Source organism: Ixodes scapularis, unplaced genomic scaffold (assembly GCF_016920785.2).
Source record: "Ixodes scapularis isolate PalLabHiFi unplaced genomic scaffold, ASM1692078v2 PGA_scaffold3__209_contigs__length_174095766, whole genome shotgun sequence".
Taxonomy (NCBI): Eukaryota; Metazoa; Arthropoda; class Arachnida; order Ixodida; family Ixodidae; genus Ixodes; species Ixodes scapularis.
This window is the reverse complement of record NW_024609868.1, coordinates 148,671,348-148,697,436: the sequence shown is the minus strand read 5'-3', so window position 1 is coordinate 148,697,436 and position 26,089 is coordinate 148,671,348. Positions and strand designations below refer to the sequence as shown.

Genomic DNA, 26,089 nt, shown 5'->3' with positions numbered 1-26,089 from the left:
TTCAAAAATCTGACGTGCTGGAATTGTGGAAGACCCGGGCATCGAGCCGAGAATTGTGGGACGTACGAGACAAAACGATCGACCTCAAGCGTCCTGCGTATTAGCTGAGCAAAGCGACGGCAGTGCGGCCGAGTTTGATGAAGCCTATGTCACGCTTCAGAACGGCGACAAGATCCCAGTGATCAACGCGGCCGTAGGACGAGCTCCAAAGTTTCTAGTGGAAAACATGCCGGTAGTGGAGGGACGGCTAGGTGACCGCAAAATAACGGTTTTGAGGGACACCGGTTGTAATACGGTCGTTGTACGAAAGGAGATGGTTCACCCTGAGGAATTTACCGGGAAGTCCAGTCCAGTCTATCTGTTGGATAGGACCGTGAGGTATGTGCCCGAAGCGGAGATCAGGGTGAGGACACCATACTTCACCGGAAGGATAAGGGCGAAGTGTGTTAGTAACCCGCTGTACGATCTTGTGCTCGGTAACGTTCCGATGGTGCGAGACGTTAATGATCCGGACCCGAAGTGGAACGAAATGAAGGAGGCGAGTCCAGCTGGAAATTTGGACATGCAGACGTCCATAAAACAAAACCAGGAGACAAGCCAAGAAAAAAGCGCAGAACGAGCTCGCAAGGGCACTTCCGAATCATTGCCGGAGAACACCCAGAGCTCGGGACAGCGCGAGGAGGAGCCCATGCTCATCGCGAACGCGACAGAGACAGGAAAGAACAAAGATCAATCCAAAGAACCGCGAGCCGAACTGAGGGTACCGCAGGTCTCGCCACTGGAAGCGACAGCCGAAGAGATGCTCAAGGAGCAAGAAAACGACAACAGCCTCGAGAAATGTTTCCACAACATCGGTAAGACTTTTCCTAAGCATGGAGGAAGGACCAAGCGAAAGTTTTTTATAAGAAACAAGTTGTTGTATAGGAGTGTCATCTACACCTCCAGAAGAAAAACGGATCAGCTGGTGCTTCCCGAGAAGTTCAGACGAACCGTGCTAGCCCTGGCCCACGATAGCATAATGTCGGGTCACCAGGGGATAAACAACACGATAGGGCTGGTCGCAGAAGAATTTTTCTGGCCCGGAATGCAGAGTGAGATGCGAAGATACGTGTGATCTTGCGACGTTTGCCAGCGCACCGTGCCTAAATGAAGAGTGGGTAAGGCACCCTTGGGGAACATGCCAACCATAGCGACGCACTTCCAAAGGATTGCCATAGACATCATTGGCGCCATTACGCCGAAGTCGGATTCGGGAAAGAGATACATCCTGACCATGGTGGACGTAGCCACTCGCTATCCGGACGCGGTAGCTTTGCAAAGCACTGGTGCCCCAGAGGTGGCGGAGGCGTTGATGAACATGTTCGCCCGATATGGCGTACCGGAAGAGATCCTCAGTGATCGAGGATCAAATTTTACATCGGACCTTATGAAGGAGGTGGGCCGACTGTTGTCAATGAGACACCTCCTAACTACCCCCTACCATCCTATCTGCAACGGCCTTGTGGAGAGGTTCAATGGCACATTAAAACAAGTGCTCAGACGAATGTGTCAGGAGAGACCTAAAGACTGGGACCGGTACTTGCCCGCTCTACTTTTTGCGTACCGAGAAGTACCACAGTCCAGCTTAAAATTCTCTCCATTCGAACTCTTGTATGGGAGAAGAGTACGAGGACCGTTAGCCATCCTAAGAGAAGTCTGGTCCAACGAAGCAATGAAGAAAGAAACAAAGACTTCGTATGGGTACGTTTTAGAGTTGAGGGAGAAACTCGAAGAAACATGTGAGCTGGCCCATCGATGTCTGGAGGTAGCGAAAGAAAAATATAAGGAAAATTACGACCATAAGCGGGTCAAACGTGAAATGAAGGCTGGAGATAGGGCGCTAATACTTCTTCCAAGTGATAACAACAAGATGCTTATGCAATGGAAGGGCCCGTTTGAGGTCACTGCCCGAAAAAACGAAGTAGATTATGAGCTTGGGATTGGAGGAAAAAGCAAAGTATTCCACGTGAACATGCTTAAGAAGTACGAGGAGAGGGAAGAGAGCGAACAAGTCGGCTTAAGCTGTGGGGTGGCCGTAAAAGTCGACGAGGATAGTGACGTCATCACCGAAGGAGGTGAGGACGAATTTCCAATGCTCTCCCTGACAAAACAGCAAGACAAACGAGACGTGGTAGTCCATACCGATTTGGACAGGGAGAAAAGACAACAAGTGTTTGACTTGATCAGTGAATACGAAGAGATCTTTTCAGATCTACCGGGAAGGACGAACTTGATGACGTGCGACATCAGGTTGACCACCCAAACGCCGGTACACATCAAACAGTATCCCCTACCATTGAAACTACATAAGCTAGTGGAGGAACAGATCACCGCGATGTTGAAGATGGGGGTTATCGAAAGATCGACGTCACCGTATAATGCTCCTATGGTAATGGTGAGAAAGCCGGACGGTTCGAACCGGTTCTGCATAGATTTCAGGCGTCTAAACCAGGTGTTGGTGTCCGATGCTGAACCCATACCAAGGCTAGACGTAACGTTTGCGAATGTGGGATGCAAAAAGTTCTTCTCAAAACTTGATTTGACCAGAGGCTATTGGAGGAAGTGTCAAAAGCCATGGAGGAAGTGTCAAAAGCCAAGACCGCCTTTTCGTCATCAAGCGGATTGTATCAATTTAAGTTCATGCCGTTCGGGCTGAAAACGGCAGCAGCCTTTTTCACTAAGTTGATGCGGAAGCTGCTGGAGGGTATCCCCGACGCACATCATTACATCGACGATGTACTGGTAGCAACAGACTCGTGGAAGCAACACCTCGACACGCTGAGAGAAATATTTGACAGGTTGCGCGCCGCCGGCATTACAATAAAGCCGAGGAAGTGTGAAATTGGATTCCGACAGATAAGCTTTTTGGGGCACCGAATAGGATTGGGGCTTATCGCACCAAGGCAAGAGATCCTAACGCGGATACAAGACGCACCCAGACCAACGACGAAACGTCAGGTTAGGCCATTTTGGGGGCTGACAGGATATTACCGAGAATTTATACCAAACTACGCGGGAATAGCGGCTCCTCTGACAAACCTGACGAAGAAGGGAGCAAGTAATGAGGTGGAGTCGGGTGAGGAGCATGAAGCAGCCTTCTCGCTCCTAAAGCAGTCGTTAGCCGAGCCACCCATTTTGCTGGCTCCGAATGTAGAGAAGGGATTCACTTTGCGCACTGACGCTTCTGACACGAGCGTAGGGGCGGTATTACTGCAAGAGCGAGATGGGGTATGGCATCCCGTGGCTTACGCGAGTAGTAGACTCAGCGAGGCGGAGAAGAACTTTGCGACCGTAGGAAGAGAATGCTTAGCACTGGTGTGGGCGGTGGAGAGGTTCAAGATTTATTTGTACGGCCAACATTTTCGGGTACAGACAGACCACCAGCCGCTTGAGTTCATCAACAAGGCTAAACACAACAACAGTCGCATCATGAGGTGGAGTTTGAAGCTGCAGGACTACAGCTTCCACATAGAGTACATAAAAGGAAAAGATAACGTCGGCGCCGATTACTTCAGCCGGATATCAACGTGTAATTAACAGAGGGTAGGTAATGGTAGGAAAACAGCGTTTCCCAGTGTTTCAGTTGGATTAGTTTTCTTTCTTTTTGCTGAGGAGGAGTCACAATGTCCCTTCAGGGTTAATTGAGTAGGGCAATCGCATATCGATTGAGTAGCTGTGTTTTGAGGTTCGTGGGGAGGCATGGAAATCTTGTGGCGCTATACACGTGCTGGTTTCTGTTGATAAACAGGGTGGGGTTAGTACAGTGCCAAGAGTGTGGTAATGTGTTGTGCGTGCGGATGCTTCGACGACAGGTCGTGTGCTGTGAGTAAAGCGATACCCGAAGGGTTCTGCGGCACGCGCCCTGACAGCCGAGAAAAGACAACCAGGGAAAGGACACGCAAGTGTAAACGAAGAGGAAGAAAATTCACAAGATGAATTTTTCAAACATTGGGGGCATTGTCACGATTGTGAACTGGAGGAGGAAAGAGAAGAAGACGAGAAAAAGACCGAGGCGTGGTGTGGGGAAAAAGGAAAAAAAGAAGAGGTGTGGAACGAGCATCAAGAGGAACGAGACAGCACTGGTCCGGTGGACAGCACGGCGACTTCGGCTACGCTCCGGAGGAAGTCCACCCGTGGCCCGCTCCCGGGAGTCCACCGTTAACCAACGGGGCGACTTCGGCTACGCTCCGGAGGAAGCCCACCCGAGGCCCGCTCCCGGGAATCTACCGGGATCAACCAACGAGGCGTCCTCCGTCAGAGCGGCAAGATGATGTTCTTCCCCAAGGAAAGAGACCTGGGAGCGCACCAGAGCCGGGACACTTCAAGGTTGTGAGTGCTAGGGGCGGAGACTTGGGTCTAGAGGACTAAGACAATACTGTACCGCACGGTTTCTGATGCCTTTCGCTTTGTTTATTTATGTAAATACGTGTACATACGGTGAAATTTCGTAACCTGTTCGTCCGGGTCCTCTTATTTCGGGGTCCGTCTCGGTTGAACGTGACAGGGAGATAAGCGACATGCGCTAGAGCGTCGAGTACCTTCAGGGGGACGCTGTATTTCACGCTCCCGTCTTTTCAAGATAGAAGGATCTTGTCACATTAACTCAATTCGCAACTTTCAGCGATAGTAGTACCGCGGCGTAAGAATCGCTCTTCCTATACTCCGCGACAACTTTTCTTGGCAATGCAGTGGAAGGTACGTCCCGCGTCCCCTCTCCCATTTTGAGTGTACGCAGGCTCTCCTCCTCCCCCATTTCCGGGGAGAGGAGGAGAGCCTGCGTACACTCAAAATGGGTGAGGGGACGCGGGACGTACCTTCCACTGCATTGCCAAGAAAAGTTGTAGCCGAGTATAGCTCCTGGATGACCCTCTGCCGAGCTAAGGTGCTTGATTACGCCTTCCTTAACGATGTAGTATCAGGTACGGCTTTCATATCACTTTTACAGAATGTCACAGAAAAAAAAGAAATTACACGCTAAAATGGCTCGCAAAAATCAAAAACTTGACGGAACTTGTAGCAACTTTGCTCAAAAATGTCTTTAACTGGTCACATTGTTGTGCTAAAATTTCAAATCGAAACTCCAAGTACAAAAAAAAAAAAATATTTTTTCAACGTCGGAGCGGCAGCTGTCGGGGAGACACCGAACGACGGTCATGTTTCTTTACCATATCCAGAGATGGCGCTACGGATTCACCGGACGCTGACTGAACGAAAGAGCGCGCTTTTATCCGAGTTTTTTGTTGCGTAGGATATTTGCCAAAATAAAGTTGCTTGGGTTGTCAGTTAAGTTCCACAGTGCAGAAAGTGTCACGCCATAAATATGAATAAATAAAACCGCCACTGCCTGCTCCAGAAATGACGTACCTTCGTCTGCGACGGTTCTAGTTTCGTGCATCGTCTCCTTTCGCAGTTTGACGTTCGTGCTCTTGCCTCAGTCCATTAACTTCATTTGTTATTGCTGTTTCTTTTTTCTTTATTTTGTCCAACGCCTCATCATGCGACAAGTGAGCTCCAAGGAGGGGTTCCAGGTGGTTCTTTGGTATACAACGTCAGGAAGCTTCAAGCAAGTCGGAACAAAGTGCCGGGCCGCCTTCAACAGCAGACCACCCTCTCAGCCAACCATCATGAAGTGGGTGACAAGGTTTGCGCAAGACGGGAACTTGACAAACAAGTACCCGAACCGTGTAGAAACGTCGCCGAAATGAAGACAGCAGCAAGCCGTTCTCGACGCTTTCGAAGCGCAGCCCCACCTCTCGATCAGGTGTGCTGCTCGTCAGCTCAGCCTTAGCCGGGCCTTTGTGTGGTGTGAGCTTCGCCGGCGAATGTACCCGTTCAAAGCGTAGCTCCTTCATGAAGTGAACCCGGAGGACTACGCACGGCGAGTGCAGTTTTGTGAGGACGAGCTGGCGCGGATTCAGGCCAACCCCAGCCAGCTGCAGTTCCTCTTGTTCACAGACGAGTCTGTTTTTCATCTCGACGGCCGCGTCAACAAGCAGATCTGCAGGTTGTGGTCTGGCATGAATCCGCACTGGCCGACGGAGCATGCTGTTCAGTCGCCGAAAAGCGTCGTGTGGTTCGGCATATGGCGAGAGGGTGTCGTCGGCCCGTTCTTTTTCGATTCAACGGTGACCGGTAACACGTACCTCAAGAGGCTGGAGGAACAAATTTTTCCAGAGCTGGAAACGGCACATATGCAACGTGAAGTTTGCATATTTCAACAGGATGCCCCCCCTCCCCCCCCCCCCCCCCACACACACACACACACACAGTATGCAAGCAATGTGAGAGCCTGGCTCAACAACAAGTTTCCCGGCAAATGGACGGGCCGCGGTTTTCCGAACATGGCTTGGCCTCCTCGGTCTCCAGACCTCACCCCTTGCGATCGAGGGCCAACCCGCAGCTAAAAGAACACATCATCGACGCGTCCGAGATCATCAGCGATGATATGCAGGAGGCCGTCTTTCAGGACTACGAGAGGACGCTGGAAAAATGCATCGAAGTTCGCGGCGGGCACGTCGAGCTGGGAGTCTGAACGTTTTTGTTTTCTTCGAGTGTATGTGCGTGTGTAGGAGGCATTTGACCGCAACTACGAAAACCGCAGTTCAGATTTCAACGGCTCTCTTCAGAGCCGCCAAATCACTGCTTTATCGGCCGCACTCCTGGCTGCCTCTCGTGTCTCATTCATACGTCAAACTGCAAAAGCAGACGATGCACAAACAAGAACCGTCGCAGACGAAGGTACGTCATTTCTGGAGCAGACATTGGCGGTTATATTTATTCATATTTATGGCGTGACACTTTCTGCTCTGTGAAACTTAACTGAAAACCCAAGCAACTTTATTTTGATAAATATCCCGTGCAACCAACAACTCGGTTAAAAGCGCGCTTTTTCGTTCAGTCAGCGTCCAGTGAATCTGTAGCGCCATCTCTGGATCAGGCAAAGAAACATGGCCGTCGTTCGGTGTCTCCCCGACAGCTGGCGCTCCACCGTTGGAAAAAATCAGTTATTATTTTCTTAGTTTCGTTGTACTCGGAGTGTCGACTTGAAATTTTACCACAACAATGTGACCAGTTAAAGACATTTTTGAGAAAAGTTGTTACAAGATCCGTCAAGATCTTGATTTTTGCGAGCCATTTTAGAGTGTAATTTTTTTTTGTGACACCCCCCCCCCCCCCCCCCCCCCTCGTGTACTTTACAAAATTAGAATGGACCTTTTTCGAGTACCGAGTGCCGTCTGGGGAGTTGTCTGCGAACTGCAATGCAAGAGCAGCCAAACATGTCTCTGCCCGTCAGAACAGATTGGCATCGTTCCGCTGTATCGGTTTTCAGTTCTTTTTATACCGTATACTACCGATACTAAAAAACAATGCGTCAAAATAGACGAAATACGCGCGAACATAGATGCTGACAAAGTTGCTGTCGCCATTTTTGCAGGGCACCGCGTCCCGGTGTCCTGCGAAAATGGCGGCAGTGAGAGTGTACGCATGCGCAGGAGCTCACTGGAAAAAGGTCCATTTCGCGTGTCAAACGCAACCTCGTATTGCTTTCCTACGGCGATCATCTTGGTGGCAGCTATTTCGATAGGAACTAGCGCGTCCCGTTTAGGTAGGGAAAGCTGCAAATATGCTATTTCACATCCGATTCTCCTGGGTTTGAAAAACGAGCGTTCTAGGTACGCGCGTTCACGTCTCTATTTGACTGCACAGTAATATTTGGCATTCTTTCTGGGGCTCCGACCCCGAAATGGCCTGCGAGTATTACCGCCATCGGCCCAACCCAAACGTCACCGCTGGACAGCGGTATTATACGACATACAAACCATCCGCAGTCTTTCATGGCGTCGCTGACAGTCAGCCAGCTCACCGACGAGGCAAGCTCGAATTAGAACCTATATCGGTCCTATCCGACGACGCCGGCAGTCCGCAAAACACCGGATGGCACCCTCAAACCATTTTTTTTTTGTTGGTAAGCGATTGGTCACAGCTTCCTGCTCAGAGCTTCTGAAGCAATTCACCCCGTCTGGCAACAAAAACCGTCGCCCAGCCTACGGACAGCCGGGGGAAGCTAAGCCTAACGCACCCACCAAGTCATATTTTCTGGCGTTCAGCGACACAGAGATGTCGTCGGCTCCCAATACCATCCTTTAGCTTTTAACACCTCCTCTGCCGGCGGAGCGTGGAATATGGTAACACACCGCGCGCGCCTCAACCCCAGTGGCACAACCCTCCGTCCAAGCTCAGAAATCGAACAAACTGTCATTCTTCGGCCGACGCAAACACTCCACATCGCCGCTCTGCCTTTGAAAACCATTCTAATTTTGATCCGACGTGCGAGAAACTCTTTCCACTTCACGTCAGACTACCGCGTATGTATCCTGTCAAGATCACTAACCATCGCGGTCGACGCGGCGAGGACAGATGTGCGCAATAACATTCCGGAGTAGAAAATTTTTACTTACCGCAGAAACTCCGAGGAAAACGCAATTGTAGCGTCCAGCTCAACGCGACTTTTCGCATGGGGTCATTCATGGCATTGGAGAGCAAGCTCCGGCCTAACTGCTCAAGCTAATCACCTCCCCTGCTATCGGGGCGCCCGCTGGAAAACAAGGGCACAGTGCTTGTTACTTTGAACGAAACTGCACTTCCCAAGCAGGTATACTCTGCTACGAAATGCTCGAGAAGAAGCTGTTCGAGCACAAAACCGCAGTGGTTGCCTGCACCAAATGTCATGAACTCGCACAGAAATACGACTTCTGCTCAAATCACCGCCGAGTATGCCGCAAGAAGTGCGGAGGCTCCCGTGACGCCTGCTCTCCCGATAAGCCCGTCTGCAAGAACTTCAACGGCCTGCTCATCACTACAGATCACCGCTGCCCCACTTGCTAGCAGACAAACCAAAATTTGAGAAACAAGTTGAACACCCCTGGACTGGACGCACCACATGCTCCAACAACGGCACCTCCAGCGCAATTGGCGTTGCCGAAAAATCGAGGCAAACGACAGGCAAAACAGAATACTATAGCCAAAATTCAGCAAGCATTGAACTTAGGTCTTTCCGACCCTACTCCACAGATTAAGGGAACATCTGACAAAAGACAAACTACACAGGACAATATTTATACTGTCCCACAACTTCCAGACATTTAATCAAACCAGCCACCATTCGGAAATGAAGAAGAGTTTCCGCCCCTACCCCCTGGTGGAGGTGGGTGGGGGGCAATGTCTACATCCGTCGACATCGAAGACTTGGCGTCATACACGCGGAAAAACATCAATCGCAGTCGCCGGCCTCTGCAGACAAGACACATCACCGCACCCAACACTACTGAATGAAACGCTCCGTTCAACAATCCAGGTCAAACAAATTACAGGCCTGACGGCCCTCGTTCTACGAATTGTGGCCAAGCTCAAATCAATAATCACCATTGCCATCTCGGAACTCCACACCCTCATCCTGGGCACCGAATGATACTCGACACCAACAGCATCCCAACAATTTCGGAGGCCTCGACAAACGCGCTATGGATACAACAGTGAAACTTTCGTCCGCTCGCCAACAAAAGGAGCAAACTCACACACCGCTTCCAGACAAAAGGTAGCCTTTAAGGCCTCCTGCGTTCCCCAGAGGATGCTGCAAAAAGGTACGTATTAATGCTTGTGTCGGGTAGTGCACAATTGATCGTCAAACTGACACACTAGAAAAATCCCTGCTCTGTTACGGAACGCGATCACAAGGAAAATACAAAGAAACAACAATATTTCGAAAGCCGTATAAGGTCAGGTCACAGTTAAGACCCTAATACTTCGTTTCACGCGTCCCAAAGTAAAAAGTTGAAAGCTCGCTGGCGCGTTTCACAACCCGAGCGGCAAGCGGGTGAACTCAAATAGTCCTCTATGGTAGATGAAGGCGTTTTCTGCACGTCCAGCATGAGAATCTCGATCTGAAGGAAGCAGCGGCTCCAATCAAGCGTTGTAAACACGGTCGCGTTACCGAGCGCGTACATTACAGAGGAGATAATAAGCAACGGGTAACTGTCCCGTACTCAGACCTCCTTAAGACGTCTGTAGTCTACGCAAAATCTGGCTGTGCGATCTTCAGAGTGAGAACCACGGGAACATTCAAGGGCTCTTTGGCTCACGTACTGCACCGGTGTCGATAATGTCCTGAAGTGCCGTGTCCAGGAGTTCCCTTTTGTGCTCGCTGATGGGGGCGCGGATTGCACCTCCGGGACGATGTGTCACCGGTTTCGACTTGGTGCAGCAGAAGGCCTGTCTTTCCTGGTCGCTCCGTGAGCATCGAACATGCTCAATTGTTTCTTTTAAAAGTTATTTCCCTGGAATTTCTACAGCATGCAGCGTGAATGCCTGCAGGCAGAATAACTGGGGCTGCCGTGAAATGGGTCGGGAGTGTTGGGCCGGTACTGCAGCCATCTTGCCTGGTAAACGGAGTCAGCTTCATCTGGCTTCCTAGCCGGTGGCCTCCACCAGGTAAATCGAGTGTCGTCTTCCCGCCTATTATGAAAATCTCGGCCAAGGGTTACGGGTGTACAATAAGCCCCGGTAGATAAGGAAAGCGCTGACGCCGGGTCTTCTTGTTGAGCAAAATATTAGGCCCCGCAGGTTTTTTCGAAACAAGAAGATACTTGCAGAGGCGTGTCAGATGAAGGAAGCGTAATTTTTTTTCTCGATTTGCATAGTTTGTATGCAACCTCCCTAACGCTAGATAGTTGTCCCGGACTCCAAAAGCGCAGCAATAGGAAAACAACGCAAGGTAATTTTCACGCGTGTTTCGATCATTTGTATGGTAGGCTGCAATCGACATATAACGGAAAGCGTCGCAGCTTCTGTACTCCCAGACGTGCGAGCCGTTGGCGAATGTAAAGCTGGGTTTAACACTGCCGGCCGTGTTGAGTTCGAGACTCGTGTTCCTTCAGAATTTTGTATTCAGAACCAGGGGGATGGAACTCATCTCGGAATCTCCGCTCAAACTCAGCTATGTTTTTGAACGTAGTTTGCAGCGTTTACCAGCACACAGCACTTGAAAGTAGCGCAAGCGGGAGTATCCTCTCCATCATGAGGGATTTCGATGCTCCTGAGGTGGCTTTGTAGATGTCTAGCTCACCCAGGAAATCAGCGACCGACTTCTTGGGTGAGCTGCGCTCGCTGCAGCCAGCTGTAGACGCAGTTCCGGCTCACGTACCGCTTTTACGCCAAGACCCTGCGTGATGGCATCACACATGACTGCTTCCTTGTCGAGCAGCTCAGCTTGGACGTCTGCCTCACCTGGGCAATCTGCGTTCGCTTCGTCAGCCATCCATGGTGGAAGAAGCAAACAAAACACACCGAGCAGACGAGCAAACGTTCGCTCTTGAGAGCAATAATCGTGCACTAGCAAGGAGTACAGGCCTCCAAAACGACATAGGCTTTCATGACGCTGAGTTGATTAATAGTCACGCAGTCGCTAGTCAAAATAACGCCGACGCGGTTCGTCGCGACAAGAAATTAAACATTGGATTGAAAAAAAAAAAAAAACGCTCACAGTGTGAAGAAATCCGAACCCCATGTCATTCCGACAGGAGGAAAGCTAAAGCTCGTTGGGCGCCATGTGCAAAAGTTGCCTTGCTGCATTCCCAAAACAGGGCCAGCAAGAAGCCAGGATTTCGAAAACAACGAACTATATGTTAGAAGGACGTGACGGTTAGTTCGACATCGAAGAAGTGTGCTTGGGAAAGTTCATATGGCCGCCCTCGGCTCAAAAGCCCGTGCCACCTGAGTTGGTAGACCTTTATTGACGGCAACGGACGTTGTTTTTCGTAGTTCGTTCACGTGGTGCGTTATGTAGCGCGTATGAGGGCGCAGCCTGTTGGCTACTGAACGGTGGCGCCATCGCGGCGCCCACAACCTTTAAGACAAAGTTGGCATCCCATATGCTCGCACCAACGTCTCTCGTTAAACCTTCATACCATATGCGACTTGTGATTGCTATCACCTCCCTTCTCGTGCACACCTTTGTTGTGTAGTCGTCGTCAAATTGAATTGTGAAACTTCCGGTATGAGGGAAAACATCGTTTTGACCTCGCCACGTAACTAGAAGGTGTTCATGATTTTGTAGCGACTGTCAATCCTTTTTGTTTTGCCTCTTCTATATTTTATTACTTTAAAATTATTTTATTTATTTTCTTAAATTATTTTATTCAGGTTTTAAAACCTTGCTTTCGTTTTTGGCGCCCACGTGGGAACTACGTTGCTGGAGACTAGGGTAAAAAGGAAAGGTCTGTTGTCTCAATCACTGACTTTTTTTTTGTTACAAGCGTCTCAGACTGTTTTATTACTTGACCAATGCTTAAGGTATTTTGAAATTTGTTATATTGTGTCTTCATTTTTGTTTAGCCACTTACCCCTCTCTAACATTCACGCCCTGAGGAGGAATCTAAATAGAAATAGAAATAGCTGCGTAGATAGACACACTTACCTTGACGCAAAAATGGAAAACACCCTGCTCAGTGTCACAGCGCGGACTCTTTTGTTAAGTCTAAACACATGTTCAGTCTCCCATTTGTTGAGCTTTTTTTCTAGCATGATTCAAGAAACACGTTTAGATGATGTCACTCAATCCGACAGAGCGTCCTGATTATGTTCGGCGCGCCTGGCGCTTTTGTTGAACGCGGATAGATGGCGCCAGTATCACGGGGGCCATCTATCCGTTTCTTCCCCATTATGTGAGCGCTTCTTTGTCATTATATCAGCATCAATATTTTCTTCCTTAGATATCTGCTCACCTTCGTGGGTAAGCCTATTCTGCCTCTTTTTTTTTTTATTTGACTGTGTTCCACTAAAGACGCTTAATAAAATTTTCGCATGGCGTTTCTTACAAGTACCGCCAATCATTGTTGTGGGAACGCGCAGGTGTGTCACGAGCGAGTGCTCCGCCGCCATTCGCTTCCAAAGGTTGCTAATTTTAGTGCACCACCGCCATTTGTTTCCAAAGGCTGCACTTCGCATGCACGTCGTGCGCTGGTAGGTATTCTCTGCATCTTATATATCACTCTGTGCCTCCAGGTCGGAGCGCCGTCTACGTTCGCGCGGAACGAACTAGCCCTTGTTCGAGGCTAGATCCGACCACGATCTGTCTGCGCCTCCCACCCGGCGACTAGTGGCATATAAATATGTTTCTTGCGTCGTGCATCTTACATGGCTGCGATTGGCTCTTCCAACTGCGTTATGGGGAAGTAGGTGCACAACGCTTTGTCCCGAGACCGAATGCGAAAGCCTGTTCTTAGAAACAGTTTATCTGCTGCAGGTTTGCTCTTAAGTTTGCGTTTTAGTGCAAGGGAAATCTGTCATACAAACACATTGAGAGAATTCGGGCATTTAAAGCATTTTTTATAGGTTTTGAGTTACTTTTGGGACTGACTTAATCTTGTCATCCAGTAGGAAGAAGGAAAATGTGGGAATGTTTTATTTTGAATACTTTCTAGTTTTTGTCGTACGTTATTTTTTTTTCTAGATTTGCTTAAAAAATTTAAAACGAAGATGGATATAAATATCAGTTCTAATTATTTTTCTTCCCGTTTTTGCACTTTTCAATAATTGTGTTGCCGAAGAACACTGTATGGCTTAAAAATAGGTTCTGTAACTTTTAACGGTGTGTTGTTTTTACAGCGAAGCTGTTTATCGCTAGGGTTCCGAGGAATTTTTTTTTTGTGCGTCAATAAAATTAAAAACTCAGAGGGCTCTCACCGCCCTCTCTTTGTCATCGTTTCAAGCCAAGGAGGTTATATGTACTAGGAGGGGGCATGTTACAATATTGGTGAAGCCTAGTTTTAAATGTTTAAACGATGTTGTGGCCAACGTGACCGTAGATCTATCTGACGATTGGTGACATGTTACGTGTGAGATGGATGGTTGATTGCAGAAGGATTCCTTGCAGGCTTGCGGGCGCTCCGTCCGGTAGGTTTTATCAGATCGAAGGCTAGCTAGCTACGGTCACGTGATGTGGTCACGTTGGCCTGATAAGTGAGGAGGGTAAGAAGGGAAATGGGAAAGAGGCGAGGCGTCAAATGAGCATGGCTTGTGGAGGCTACACTCTAAAAAAAGGGCGTAAAAGGGTTTTACACGCCCTTTGTCCCATATAATAGACCCTTTCCGAAATTCAGTCTGGCCACTTCAATAGCTATCATCATTGTCATCTTGACGGTGCTCAAAAGTGCGGCTGGCCACATTGTACGAGGGAGACGCCGCCAACGCCGCCATGAGCATGTACGGCATCGCGAGTACGAGCACTGCTGCTGCTGGCAGTCTAACAGTTTCGTGGACCACATGTTTGTCGCCCATTTCAGACTTTCAGCCCGGTCGAGGACTGCGCCTGTGGCAGCATTAACGCAGTCGTCGATGTTACAATCGTTCACTACGCTGTCTTCAGTTGCGACTGCGTGGCACATGAAGTCAGCGGTGAAGTCTTCCATAGCGTTGACAGTGACGATTTCGCCGAATGCATTTTTCTGGCTCGACACCCCAGGTGCCGCGTGTCCACCGGTCAGAATGCCGAATGCGTAGCTTGCCTCTTCACTAGCGGGTTCGCTCACCGCGTCTTGACTGCTCGGATCGGCGATTGCGTCATTCGTCACTCCGGCATCAGCGGCGGAAAACTTCGTCGTTGACGGCGGCGCCTGTCGTACTCGTGGTTTTTTTCTGGGCGGCCTTTTCGCGACGTTGAAAGCGAAGATGCTCGGCACTGTCTCCTGTCTGAGGTAGCGACGTTTACTAGCGAAGTTCGGAATGTAGCCACCCTCTCGAAAGTGTCCTGAGCAAATCTTAGTGTACTTCGTGATGGAGAAGTGCTTGCCTTCGTCACGTTTTATCGCAACAATCAATTTTTTTCGGAGAGCGGGGTCGGATGGTATGGCGAACAAAGATATCTCTAAAGAAAAAAGTATACAAATTCGCGAGAGGTCACACGAAATGCCCGAATGTTAACGTTATCTCAATACCCCAACCCCAGCAACATCGCTTCTGTTTACAAGAAGAAAAAGGTGCAGGTGCATGCTCCCTTCCGTCACGCTAGCGCTTGAGAAGCAGCACGAGACGGCTTATATCATTCCATGCTACTAATCTGGCGGTTCCGTTTCGATCGTCGCAGCGGTCGCGTACTTGCACCGCCCAACCGCGAGCGCACCGCCCAACCGCGAGCCAGAAGCATCCTTGAGTCCTTTTTGCTTACGCAGCGGCACACAGCAATGAAAAGGCATCGCAGAAGCAGCGTGTGGCGAAGTATCAGCCGCGCAACACCTTCTGTGGCCGCAGTGGTGTCGGTGGTGTAGCGCACGTTGAGCAAGCGCCGATGCGACCATACATGCTTATGGCGGACGCACGCCGCGCCACACCCACCTGCGAAGCTTCGCAACCGTTCCGGTAGATGGCGCTGAATTTGTAAAAGGGTAAAATTTGTAAAAGGGTAAGCTTAAATGGTAAAACAAAATGGCTAGGTGGCGTAAGCTACCGCCCGATCCAAAGGGCTCAGCCGTATTCATCCATCCATCCATCCGGTCTATAGTTTTTATTAGTTTTAATATATAATATATTTACCACACCCTTTGTCCCATATAATACACCCCAAAACTTCAGTTCGACGTACAGTGCCCTATAGTCGAACAGACGGCCCCAAATTCTACGAGGGGCTTGACAGCCGTGTGGTAAAACTTATTAAAATAGCTAATGTACGTGTAGTGTCGTACAGCGACACCCTGTGACGAGTCGTAGTTGTAGCGCCTTCCATGAGATGGCGCCACTCGTAGTTGTAGCGCCTTCCATGAGATGGCGCCACCACCTTGTCTATGTACAGCAAGCACGAGACAAGTAAAATTCATTCTCTTCCGGATCGGCACACAGTCTGGTTTTTGTCTGGGTTTCTCCCCTTCCGCGGTCGTCCGGCCCGGAACACTACAACTGGCGACGAGGATGAACGTCACGGGACTTGCGCCTCCGCCACCATTCCTCGCCACGCCCGGCACGCCAGCTGTGCCATGGTCCCGCTGGTTTCGAGTTTTCGAGAACTTTCTGCTCGCCTCCGGCGCCGACGAGCTGCCCCCGGCACGACGGCAAGCCCTGCTCCTGCACTGCCTGGGACCAGAAGGACAGCGCAATTTTGACGCGCTTCCGCAGCCGACGCCGAACTCGCCAGCCGCCGCCGCAACAGCCGACGAGGCAGGAAAGAGCAGCAAACCAGACAAGCCAGACCCGTACGACGCCGCCATCTTAAAGGCCGACGTACACTTCGCGCTTTCCACTTTTGCCGTCCCCTCCTTTCCTGTATCCTCTCCACCTTTAAGCTTGTCCCAACTCGGCTCCCCTAGCAGCTTAGTAGGGGGGAGCGCTAACAAGATTATCTTCCCTGCAGAAAACCGAGGTTGTACGTCGGCCTTTAACCCTAACACGTCACTTCGCTGTCCGCTGCAACGTCCGGGTGGAACGACAACGGTTCCACGAGCGTCGTCAAGTTTCGGGTGAGCCAGCAGCGGACTTTGCCCTTGCGCTCCGCGAACTGTCAGCGTCCTGCAAGTTCGCCGCTCAAGCCGACGAAAACATGTGCGACCAGTTCGTCGCCGGCGTCACGTGCCCGCGTCTGCGTGAGAGACTGCTCCTCGAAGGAGACACGCTGGCTTTCGACCGCGCAGTGGAAATTGCGCAGTTTCGCGAGCAGGCTGCACGTGAGTCTGAAGCCCTCGCAAACCCTGTCCGTCGCGTCACGTCGCAAGCTTCACGGGTACGGAAGTTAACCAGACGCAACGGTCGAGGGAGCCGTCTTTCTGACAGCCGTTCACGCGGTTCGACGTGCACGCGCCCTGCACGCACGCCAGCGTCACGAAACTCCGCCAGCGTCGTTCCGTACTCCGGCCCCAACGGTTCCGCTGCATGTGGAAACTGCGGCACATCAACGTGCGACTCGTCTCGCTGCCCCGCACGTGGCCATACCTGCTTCGGACGCGGACGCCGCAACCATTCCCAGAAGGTCTGTCGACGCGCTTGTCACAACCGAGGGAGAAGTTCAGCTCGAGTTCATGAAGTGGTGCCGGACGAGGATGCAGCGAGCGTTTTCAGCATTCTTTCCGTTCACACCGACAAGCGTACAAGAATTTACGTCGACGTCCGCGTGACGCCACTTGCTTCGACGTCGCCGCCGCGAGTCGTCACGTTCCTCATTGACACCGGCTCTGCTGTCTCCATCATCGGGGAGGAGCATTTCCGGAGCCTGTTCCAGAACAAAGTACAGCTGAGCAGCCCGCGAGTTACCCTGCTGGACTTTTCACGGCAGAAGATTCCTGTGTGTGGTTCCTTCTGTGCACGTGTCGCACACAAGAAATAAGAGGCCCTGCTGACCTTCTACGTCACGCCCAGTGGAACATCGCTCCTAGGCCTGGTCGCCGTAAAAGTTCTGGGTCTTCAGATTTTGGGCGCGAACTTCGCTGTTTGTGCACCACTGCAGAACCGAGAGCTGCCACGCTTGCCTCCACACCTTCCAGTTGTCCTTCAGGCACCGTGAAGCTGACCCTGCTTGCTCCAAGCCCTGGTCTACCAGCGTCCCTCTCGACAGAGTTTGGTCACCTTTTCTCACCGGGTTTGGGACTTGCCAAGGGAGTGCAGCACAAAGTCAAGATCAAGCAGTCTGTTGTTCCAGTCGCGCTGAAGTTGAGGCGTCTACCGCTTACTCTGCGGCAGCAAGTCACCGAAGAGCTGAAGCGTCTTGAAGCTGCCGACATAATCGAAAGAATCGGCGCATCCGAATGGGTCTCCCCAGTGGTCGTCGTCCGCAAGAAAGACGGCAGCATCCGTGTTTGCGTCGACCTCAGAGAACCCAACAAGGCCGTAGTCGTCGACAACTTTCCCTTGCCGCATACGGAAGAACTGCTGCACGCCCTCAGTGGAGCCCGTCACTTCTCCAAACTGGTCCTGGCAGCTGCATATCACCAAGTCCTGCTTCAACCAGACAGTAGAGACCTCACGGCATTTATAACCCATGAGGGGCTCTTCCGTTTTAAGAAAATCTGCTTTGGACTTGCATCGGCCCCAGCTGCGTTCCAGCAGCTGATGACAAGAATTCTGCATGGCTGCAGTGGCGTCCTCTGCTACATAGACGATATAATAGTCTTCGGAAAGACTCTGCAAGAGCACACCGAGAACCTCCGCGAAGTTCTTCATCGGATCTCCCAGGCCGGACTCAAGCTCACTGAGAAGTGCGTTTTCAACTCATCTGAGCTCTCGTTTCTCGGACATCGTGTCAGCGCTGAAGGCATAGCACCCCTCCAGGCCAAGGTCGACGCGATCGCCCACGCAGCCGTCCCATCTGAGCCTGGCATGCTGCGTTCTTTCTTGGGCCTCGTTGAGTATTACGCCAGGTTCGTCCCCAGGTTGGCCGAGGAGGTAGAGCCGATGCGCCGACTACTGCGGAAAGGTGTTCCTTTCGTCTGGGATGCCGCAGCGGACGCTAGCTTCACCAGGGTGAAGAGACTCCTCGCCTCGCACCAAGTGCTGAGTATGTTCGACCCAGCGCTCCCTGTCGTAGTTGCCACAAACGCTTCTGCATATGGCCTGGGTGCCGTGCTACAGCAGGTCGACGGGCCTCGTGCACGCACTGTTGCCTTCGCGTCACGGACTTTGACCACAGCCGAGCGGAAGTACTCGGCAGGTGAGCGAGAGGCCTTGGCCTGTTTGTGGGCCTGCGAGAGGTGGCACACATACTTGTGGGGACGGCCGTACACTCTTCTCACGGATCACCAGGCCTTAGTGGCCCTGCTCTCTGCACGAAGCACGGGACAGCGTCCTCTTCGCATCGCACGGTGGACAGCACGGTTACTCTGCTACAACTTCAAGGTTGAGTACCGTCGCGGCTCCGACAACAAAGTGGCAGATGCCCTTTCTCGACTACCAGCGCCAGGCACTGAAGGGGAGAGCAAACCGAAGAAGAGGTCGTGGCCCTGGTGACATCCGTTGTGCATCGGGAAGACCTGCAACGTGCCACGGAGGCGGATGGCACGTTACAAAACGTCATGCACTGTGTCCAGACGGCGTGGCCTGCTCGGAAGAACCTGACTGCAGACCTGGTCCCATACTATGAGGTCCGCAGCGAGTTGTCGGTGGTCGACGGTCTGCTTCTGCGCTCGGAACGCTTCGTAATTCCGGCCAAGCTAACGGCGACGTTCGTCCGGAATGCGGACGAGTCCCACCCTGAGATTGTAAAGACAAAGAGGCGCCTTCGAGAGAAGTTCTGGTGGCCTGGATTAGACAAGGAAGTCGAAGGCACCATTCGCAGCTGTACAGTCTGCCAGTCTGCTGACAAGAGTGTCAAGACAGCGACAACACCGCTCCAGCCAGTACCTCTGCCCGAAAGACCTTGGAGCAAGGTCGCTATCGACATCGTAGGCCCCTTCGAGCAAGCACCAGCGAACTGCCGGTTCGCCATCTCAGTTGTGGACTATTACTCAAAGTGGCCGGAGGTCGCCTTCTGCAGCGACATCACATCTCAGACAGTCATGAATTTCCGGTCTACCGTCTTCGCACGAGAAGGCTACCCAACAGAGATCGTCTCCGACCATGGCCGCCAGTTCACATCAAGAGAGTTTGAGACGTTCCTCGAAGCAAGAGGAATAAAGCACTCGTTCTCGTCAGTCTACCACCCCCAGGCAAACGGCCTGGTGGAGAGGTTCAGCAGGGTGCTAAAGCCGTATATCCAGTTGGTGCTGCTGGAACATCGTCCACTCAAGTCTACCGTCGTCGAGTGTCTGGGTATCTACAGGGCTACACCACACTCCATTACCGGGTTGGCTCCTGCTGTGCTGCTCCACGGACGCCCCATGAGGACAGCACTTGACGTCGTTGGCCTTCCCACTGTTGAGCTCGACTCCAACCCTGCCCGGGAGATGCGTCGCCTTCGCAAGAGAGTGAGAGACCAACAGGCCAAGAGTAAGGCATATGCCGACTGGCGTCGCGCTGCTAAGGCCCCGAGCTTCCAGGTGGGTCACTATGTGAGAGTGCGAAGACAAGTTCATGGCCCAAAGGGTACCCCCCCCTTTCGGACCACCGCTGAAGGTCCTCAAGCGCGTTGGGCGTTGGTCGTTTCTTCTAGAAGACGGACGGACGTGGAATGGGTCGAAATCATCGGCAGTGCCCAGGGAGTCATGGCCGAATCAAGACTCTTTGCTGCAGAGTTCTCCTTGGTATGACAACACAGAGTTACCTGGCACGTCTGGGTCGACTCCCACCACGTTGTCAGTGGGCACACCTCCCCAGTCACCGGTCAGTGCGCAACCAGAACTTCAAGCGCCACAGGTGGAACAGAGTTCACCGATGCATGGCCAGGAAGGCGACGGAGAGCCCGTACTGCGACGATCTTCTAGAGAGCGACGCCCACCACAACGTCTTCTGGACTATGTTTAGTGACTGCTAGTGTTGTGCAGACAGTGACTGCTAGTGTTGTGCAGACAGTGACTGCTAGTGTTTTGCAGACAGCGACTGTTTTTGTGTGCAGACAGAACTGCTTTAATGTGAGTTGTGCAAGCAGCACATAAACTCACAAGGGGGGAGTGGTTGTAGTGTCGTACAGCGACACCCTGTGACGAGTCGTAGTTGTAGCGCCTTCCATGAGATGGCGCCACCACCTTGTCTATGTGCAGCACGGCACGAGACAAGTAAAATTCATTCTCTTCCGGATCGGCACACAGTCTGGTTTTTGCCTGGGTTTCTCCCCTTCCGCGGCCGTCCGGCCCGGAACACTACAGTACGTATTACTGACTACTAAAAAAATAATCTTTTTTTTGGCTTTACTGCAAAAACTCAGTGTTTCCTTTACGCGGCCTTTGATGCGTACTTTAGCTGTTTAATGAGTTATGTCGCACCGTTATCAAGCCCCTCGTAAAATTTGGGGCCGACTGTTCGACTATAGGGCGCTGTACGTCAATTTGAATTTTTGGGGTGCATTATAGACCTTTTCCGCTTACTCTCGTCCCCGACCGCCAAGTAGGCATATCCGGTATGGGCGACAAAAAAATATAAAAACGTTTCAACCTGCAAGTAGTAAAAAAATAGAGGGGAGGCAAAGCGAGAACAGGTGACGGCTACGCTTATCTCCTAAATGCTTTTGTTGGCGTGGCTACGGCAAAACAATGTTTTCGCCCATACTGGAAGTGACGACAATTCAAGATGGCGGCGCCCTTGCGAAAAAGGTCTATATGTAGGGTGTGCTTTTTCCGGTTTTAACCGAAAAACACCGATAAACATCCGTCGGTGACGAAAATATAAAATCGGTTAAAACCGAAAAGCACCGGTGGTTGGATATTTTCGCCCTGGTTAAAACCGAAAAACACCGGTCGTTGCATATTTCCGACCTAGCGAAACCCTTTCCCCGTAGAGGTTCATCAAACGTGTTATCTCGTGGATCCTGCATTCTTCCAGTGTTTATACAGGTCTTGCAGGTGGCGTCAGTCCGCCCTCCTTTCTGGGGGTCAAAAGCGTCTAGTGAACGCAGTGGAAGCTAAGCTCTCATACGCCTTTCTCCTATTGTGTCTCCCATGGCCCCCTTTTGTGGAAAAATTAACGCAGTGGAGGGTAGGCTCTCACGTGACTTTTCCTTATTGTGTCTGGCCAAGTGATGTCGGTGCAAGCCATGTATTCAGAGGTTGCTGTGGTTCCTGGAAGACACTGCCAACGTCCGTGTCGTACAGGAGCGTGCGTTTTCATAATTGAGGGTTTCGAACCGCAAGGGACGTGCTGCCATGACGGATGCATGTTCCTTGCGTGTAGATGCAAGCATGAAAGTATGCTTGAATCTACTTTAATAACCAAGTGTGAGAAATAGTTGCTTCATAGAAAAGAAGTGTATGAACTGTGTGAATAAAACTGTAACTCTTCGTCTGTGATCAATCGCTTTTTTTTCACCGATAATCACCGATTTTAGCCTCGTCGTAAGACGTTCCACCGAAATACACCGGTGTTTTAAAAATAAATAAACACCGAAAAACATCCGCCGATTTTTCTCACAAATAAACACCGGAAAGTACACACCCTAATTATATGGGACAAAAGGGTGTACGCGGCTGACGTCATGCCCTCTCCTCCCCTTCTATCCTCCTTGTTCCAAGCCCGCTTGCGTGCCTAGTTTCCTTTCCTTCCGCCGGCTGGCGGTCCCGGCGCGCGTATCTAGTTTCCTCCGGCTCCTCGGGGCGGCGATAGTCCTCGACATGTGTGTGCGTAGCTTTCCTCACGATGACCACCGATCAAGACAAAAAATGTGTTCGTACCTTTGTTTACAATTTTGTGTCACGTCTGTGTCGTGTGCGAAACAGCTTCGGTGGTCATCTACCTTCTCAGAGTGGAATGGCTCATGACTTTTTATTCAGGTGATCGGGCCGTGAAAAGTTCTAGACTGAGAATGTTTTGAATCCCATCGTTGTGTTTTGCGTGACTGTAGTCTGACTGTAGTCATTAAAATTTGACAGTAGCGCCATAGAAATATTTGTGCTGTGTTTCTTTTTTATTTCATGTTTAATCGTGGTCTTGATTCTGACTCCACTGGGAGCGCGAACGTAAACACTACTGACTACATCTATAACGAACGTGCTTAACTACTGCTCTGTCGAATCGTCCTTGGTGGTAAAAAAATCACGAAGCTGGAAGAGCAATACAAGAACTATAGATCGTCCGTCTGCTTGTAAACATAGATTTGTTGTTATCATGTTCACTATGTTCAGAAACACAAAATGGCAGCGCGATCTTGGGCATAATTCCCACCATGATCAAGCTACCTCACTGTAAAACGTGAACCAGAAAAATACTGGAGTAAGTAAAATTTGCGGCTTACCGCTGTAGTCGCTTTTGCGTGTTGGCAGATAAAATGACTGACTGATTCCGGTTAAAATACAGACATTTTCGTGCAAAATGTAGACAAAATGCTATAGACCTATGAGAAACGAGATGTCCGGATGAGTCTATCCCGCTAAGAACAATTGAAGTTTGGACACCACCTGATTTAGATATTTCGGACCATCAAAAAATGGTTGATAACTAATATGCCCGATTTTAGAAAATGCTTGGCATTGTGGGGCAACTTCCATCATCTCGCGACAGGGGAAGAAACAGTCTTTGGTTTGTTATCCTTGTATATACCGCTAGTTTAAGTAATCCAGCCATCTGCATGGTTTCTGAAAAACATACCTGGCTGAGCTATACTTTTGTCGTACAACTATTTGAGAGGAAAAAGATCGCGGCCCTTTGCACTCTTGTGTTTATGTATGATAGCGATTTCATTTTATTTTCTCAGGCGACATCGGTTATTACACTGAAGAGGGGATGTTCTACGTCGTGGACCGCATGAAAGAGATGATCAAGTGCATGGATCAGCAGGTGGCGCCTGCTGAGCTAGAAGACCTGCTCCTCAAGCACGAAGACGTCAAGGAAGTTGCAGTGGCCGGCGTTCCTCACCCGGAGTACGGCGAAGCTGCAAGGGCGTTCGTTGTTCTCTCCAATGGCCATTTTGGGAGCGAGGCCCTCAGAACGAGGCTTTTCCAGCTCGTTGCGGGTGAGAAGACTTCTGCGAAGACAAGAGCTTCCGAAGTAGACCTCTTTTTTTTTAATTGAAATTGAGTTTTTGTTCGAGAATTCAGGACTTTGAAATATCGAACTAGGCAAGGAGGCGAACTTGGTATTCTTAGGTCAGAGTCTGGGTATCTACAGATGTAAATCACAAAAGAAGTGCCAAAGTGAGGCTTCTTTGTCTGGTTGTTACGTTACCATCCGACTTTTTGCATAAATCCCCGAGTCAATGCCACAGTGAGGCTTCACTACTGGTGATTCTGTTGTTACCTTGAAACTTTGGTTCGTATATGGCACTTTGGCACTTTGGTTACAAGCAAGAGGACAACAAAAGATTGTCATGCACTATATCCTTAAAGTAGCGCATTTTAGACAATGACCTCGGCCCCAAGTAGTGTCTTAACAAAAACCCGTATTAACCCAAATTTAGGTCCCTTGATTGTTAAAATTGAATTAAGCCAGATTTTTTATGTACTTGTTTTTGTTTTATTTTCTTACTTTTATGTGACGGTTCGTTGCATTCTTAACAGATCAATCGGCTCCCCACAAGCATCTGCACGGAGGGCTGGAATTCGTGTCCAGCATCCCCAAGTCGGAAACTGGCAAGAACCTTCGGAGAGCCTTGAGGGACACCTTTGTAAAGAAGCACGTTCAAGGACGAATTTGACTTTTTAGTCAGCTATTTCTCTTATGTCACAAGTAACATAGTCTTTGTGAAATACCTATGATGCTACGCTTTTATACTTGATTGTTCTTATACTTTAAGTTTTGTAAATCGTAGCATTACTAGTTCATAATATTTGACGTCGTAAAAATCAGTAACGCGAGTATGCATTAAGTATTTGCTCTATATCTGCTGAGTTAATAAAAATCCATTAATCATATTGGTCTGGCCCAGGTCTATCTTACTCCTAATCAAGTGGTGTTGCAAGCATTGGGTGGTGCTACTCAAACCTACACCAAAGCATTACTCTCACGTAAAATTTTCATTGATTCGTACAATGTTCCTGCAAGCAATTAAATAAATATATTTTTATTCAATGTTATTCTAATTTTAAAAAAGGGATCGTTTGATCAGATAACGACGCAAAATATCTAAAAGGTCAGTACAGAAATCAAACCACCACATCCTCAATGAATGTGCGTGGACGAAAGTGCACTTTGGAGAAGATCGGTGTAACTACATATTGAAAAACTTCTCCAAAACTGTTTTTGCGGCAAACATGTAATTACATTCATACTTTAGACACATGCAACGAACAACTACGTCAAAAGGAGGGGGAATGAATACACCGAGTAAACACAGATATTAACAAAATGCAAATCAAGGTAATTTCAGAAGTCAATTGCGACGAAGAGATAATAAAAATTTTATGCTGGTACAAACAAAACAAAAGAGGAAGTATCATAAAAGAATGCTGATATTCAACAAACGGGTTAGCCAAGAAAGATAACTTGAAGCAAGAACACTGCTAAACCTTTCATTTGGACAGCCGTTTGCGTCCCCCGGCGAGTGTAATTAATTTGAACATTAGATGTGGATGTACATTTAAAAAGTTAAATCCTTTTAATGCGACCGTTTCTAAAAATTCATACTTGTGTAAGGGGAGCGCCTTTTTGGAACGGAGTGGTTGCATCTACAGCCCTAAGAATCACCAGGAAATTGATATGCTATTTATTAATCCTACCCTCCACCTTTGCTACCAGTAAGATAGTCTCCGCTTGGCTAGTTCCACTCAAGCCACTAGAGCACATAATTCTTAAACAAACCAAAGCAAAGGACTCTGGTTCTTTAGACGTATGCAAAGGAATGCAAACAAAAATCGAAACGCAGCGAATGACGTCTCCATGTACATGGCACGCCTTCGGAAGCAGTTAATTACGCAAATCTTGGCCTTCACTTCATTTGAACACATCGTTTCGTCACTTCGCATATGTAAACAAAATTCCATGGCTCTCAATCTAGGAGTAGGGGATGTATGCGACGCAGGCCCCTTCCGCAATATTCTGCCTTTTTTTAAAGTATAACCTCATACGTATTAGGTGCTGAAAGCTTCGTGCAAGCTGCCGTGAGGTCCAGCTTAATTACGCGGTACCAAATGTTGCCTATAAGCACCCTTTGCATTAGCCAGAGGAATAAAAGAAAACAAAAACGACGGCACAGCATCCTGGCAGCCTCACAACCAAAAGATTGCGATACAAATGACCGTAAGGCGATGCCCTGGCCCGTCAGTTGCAATGTCCATCGCGTCTCCTCAATCGTACTCTATTTTGAAAACAATAATAATAATATACAAATGATTTCGTTGTCGTGAGTGTATAGCACATTTTTGTTCAACTTTGTTATTCATGTACAGAAGGTTAGGGCACAAACGAGCTGGTAATGGATGAACATTATTAACTCAACCTCAGAGAGTGGGACTAGAAGGGACGGAAGAACACAAAGTCTCAAACAGGGCTGAAGTTTTTT

At 49.7% G+C, this 26,089-nt stretch overlaps 1 protein-coding gene across 1 annotated transcript in view; it reads left to right on the top strand.

Annotated features, from left to right (window-relative positions):
* The window catches only part of LOC8027513 (4-coumarate--CoA ligase 1), an 88,391-nt gene extending 64,105 nt beyond the window's left edge, over positions 1–24,286 (top strand). Inside the window, exons 9-10 of the mRNA XM_029995824.2 lie at positions 23,348–23,605; positions 24,150–24,286. Coding sequence (XP_029851684.2) covers positions 23,348–23,605; positions 24,150–24,286 — 395 coding nt within the window. The remainder of the gene's footprint in view (positions 1–23,347; positions 23,606–24,149) is intronic.
* The last annotated feature ends 1,803 nt before the right edge of the window (positions 24,287–26,089 follow it).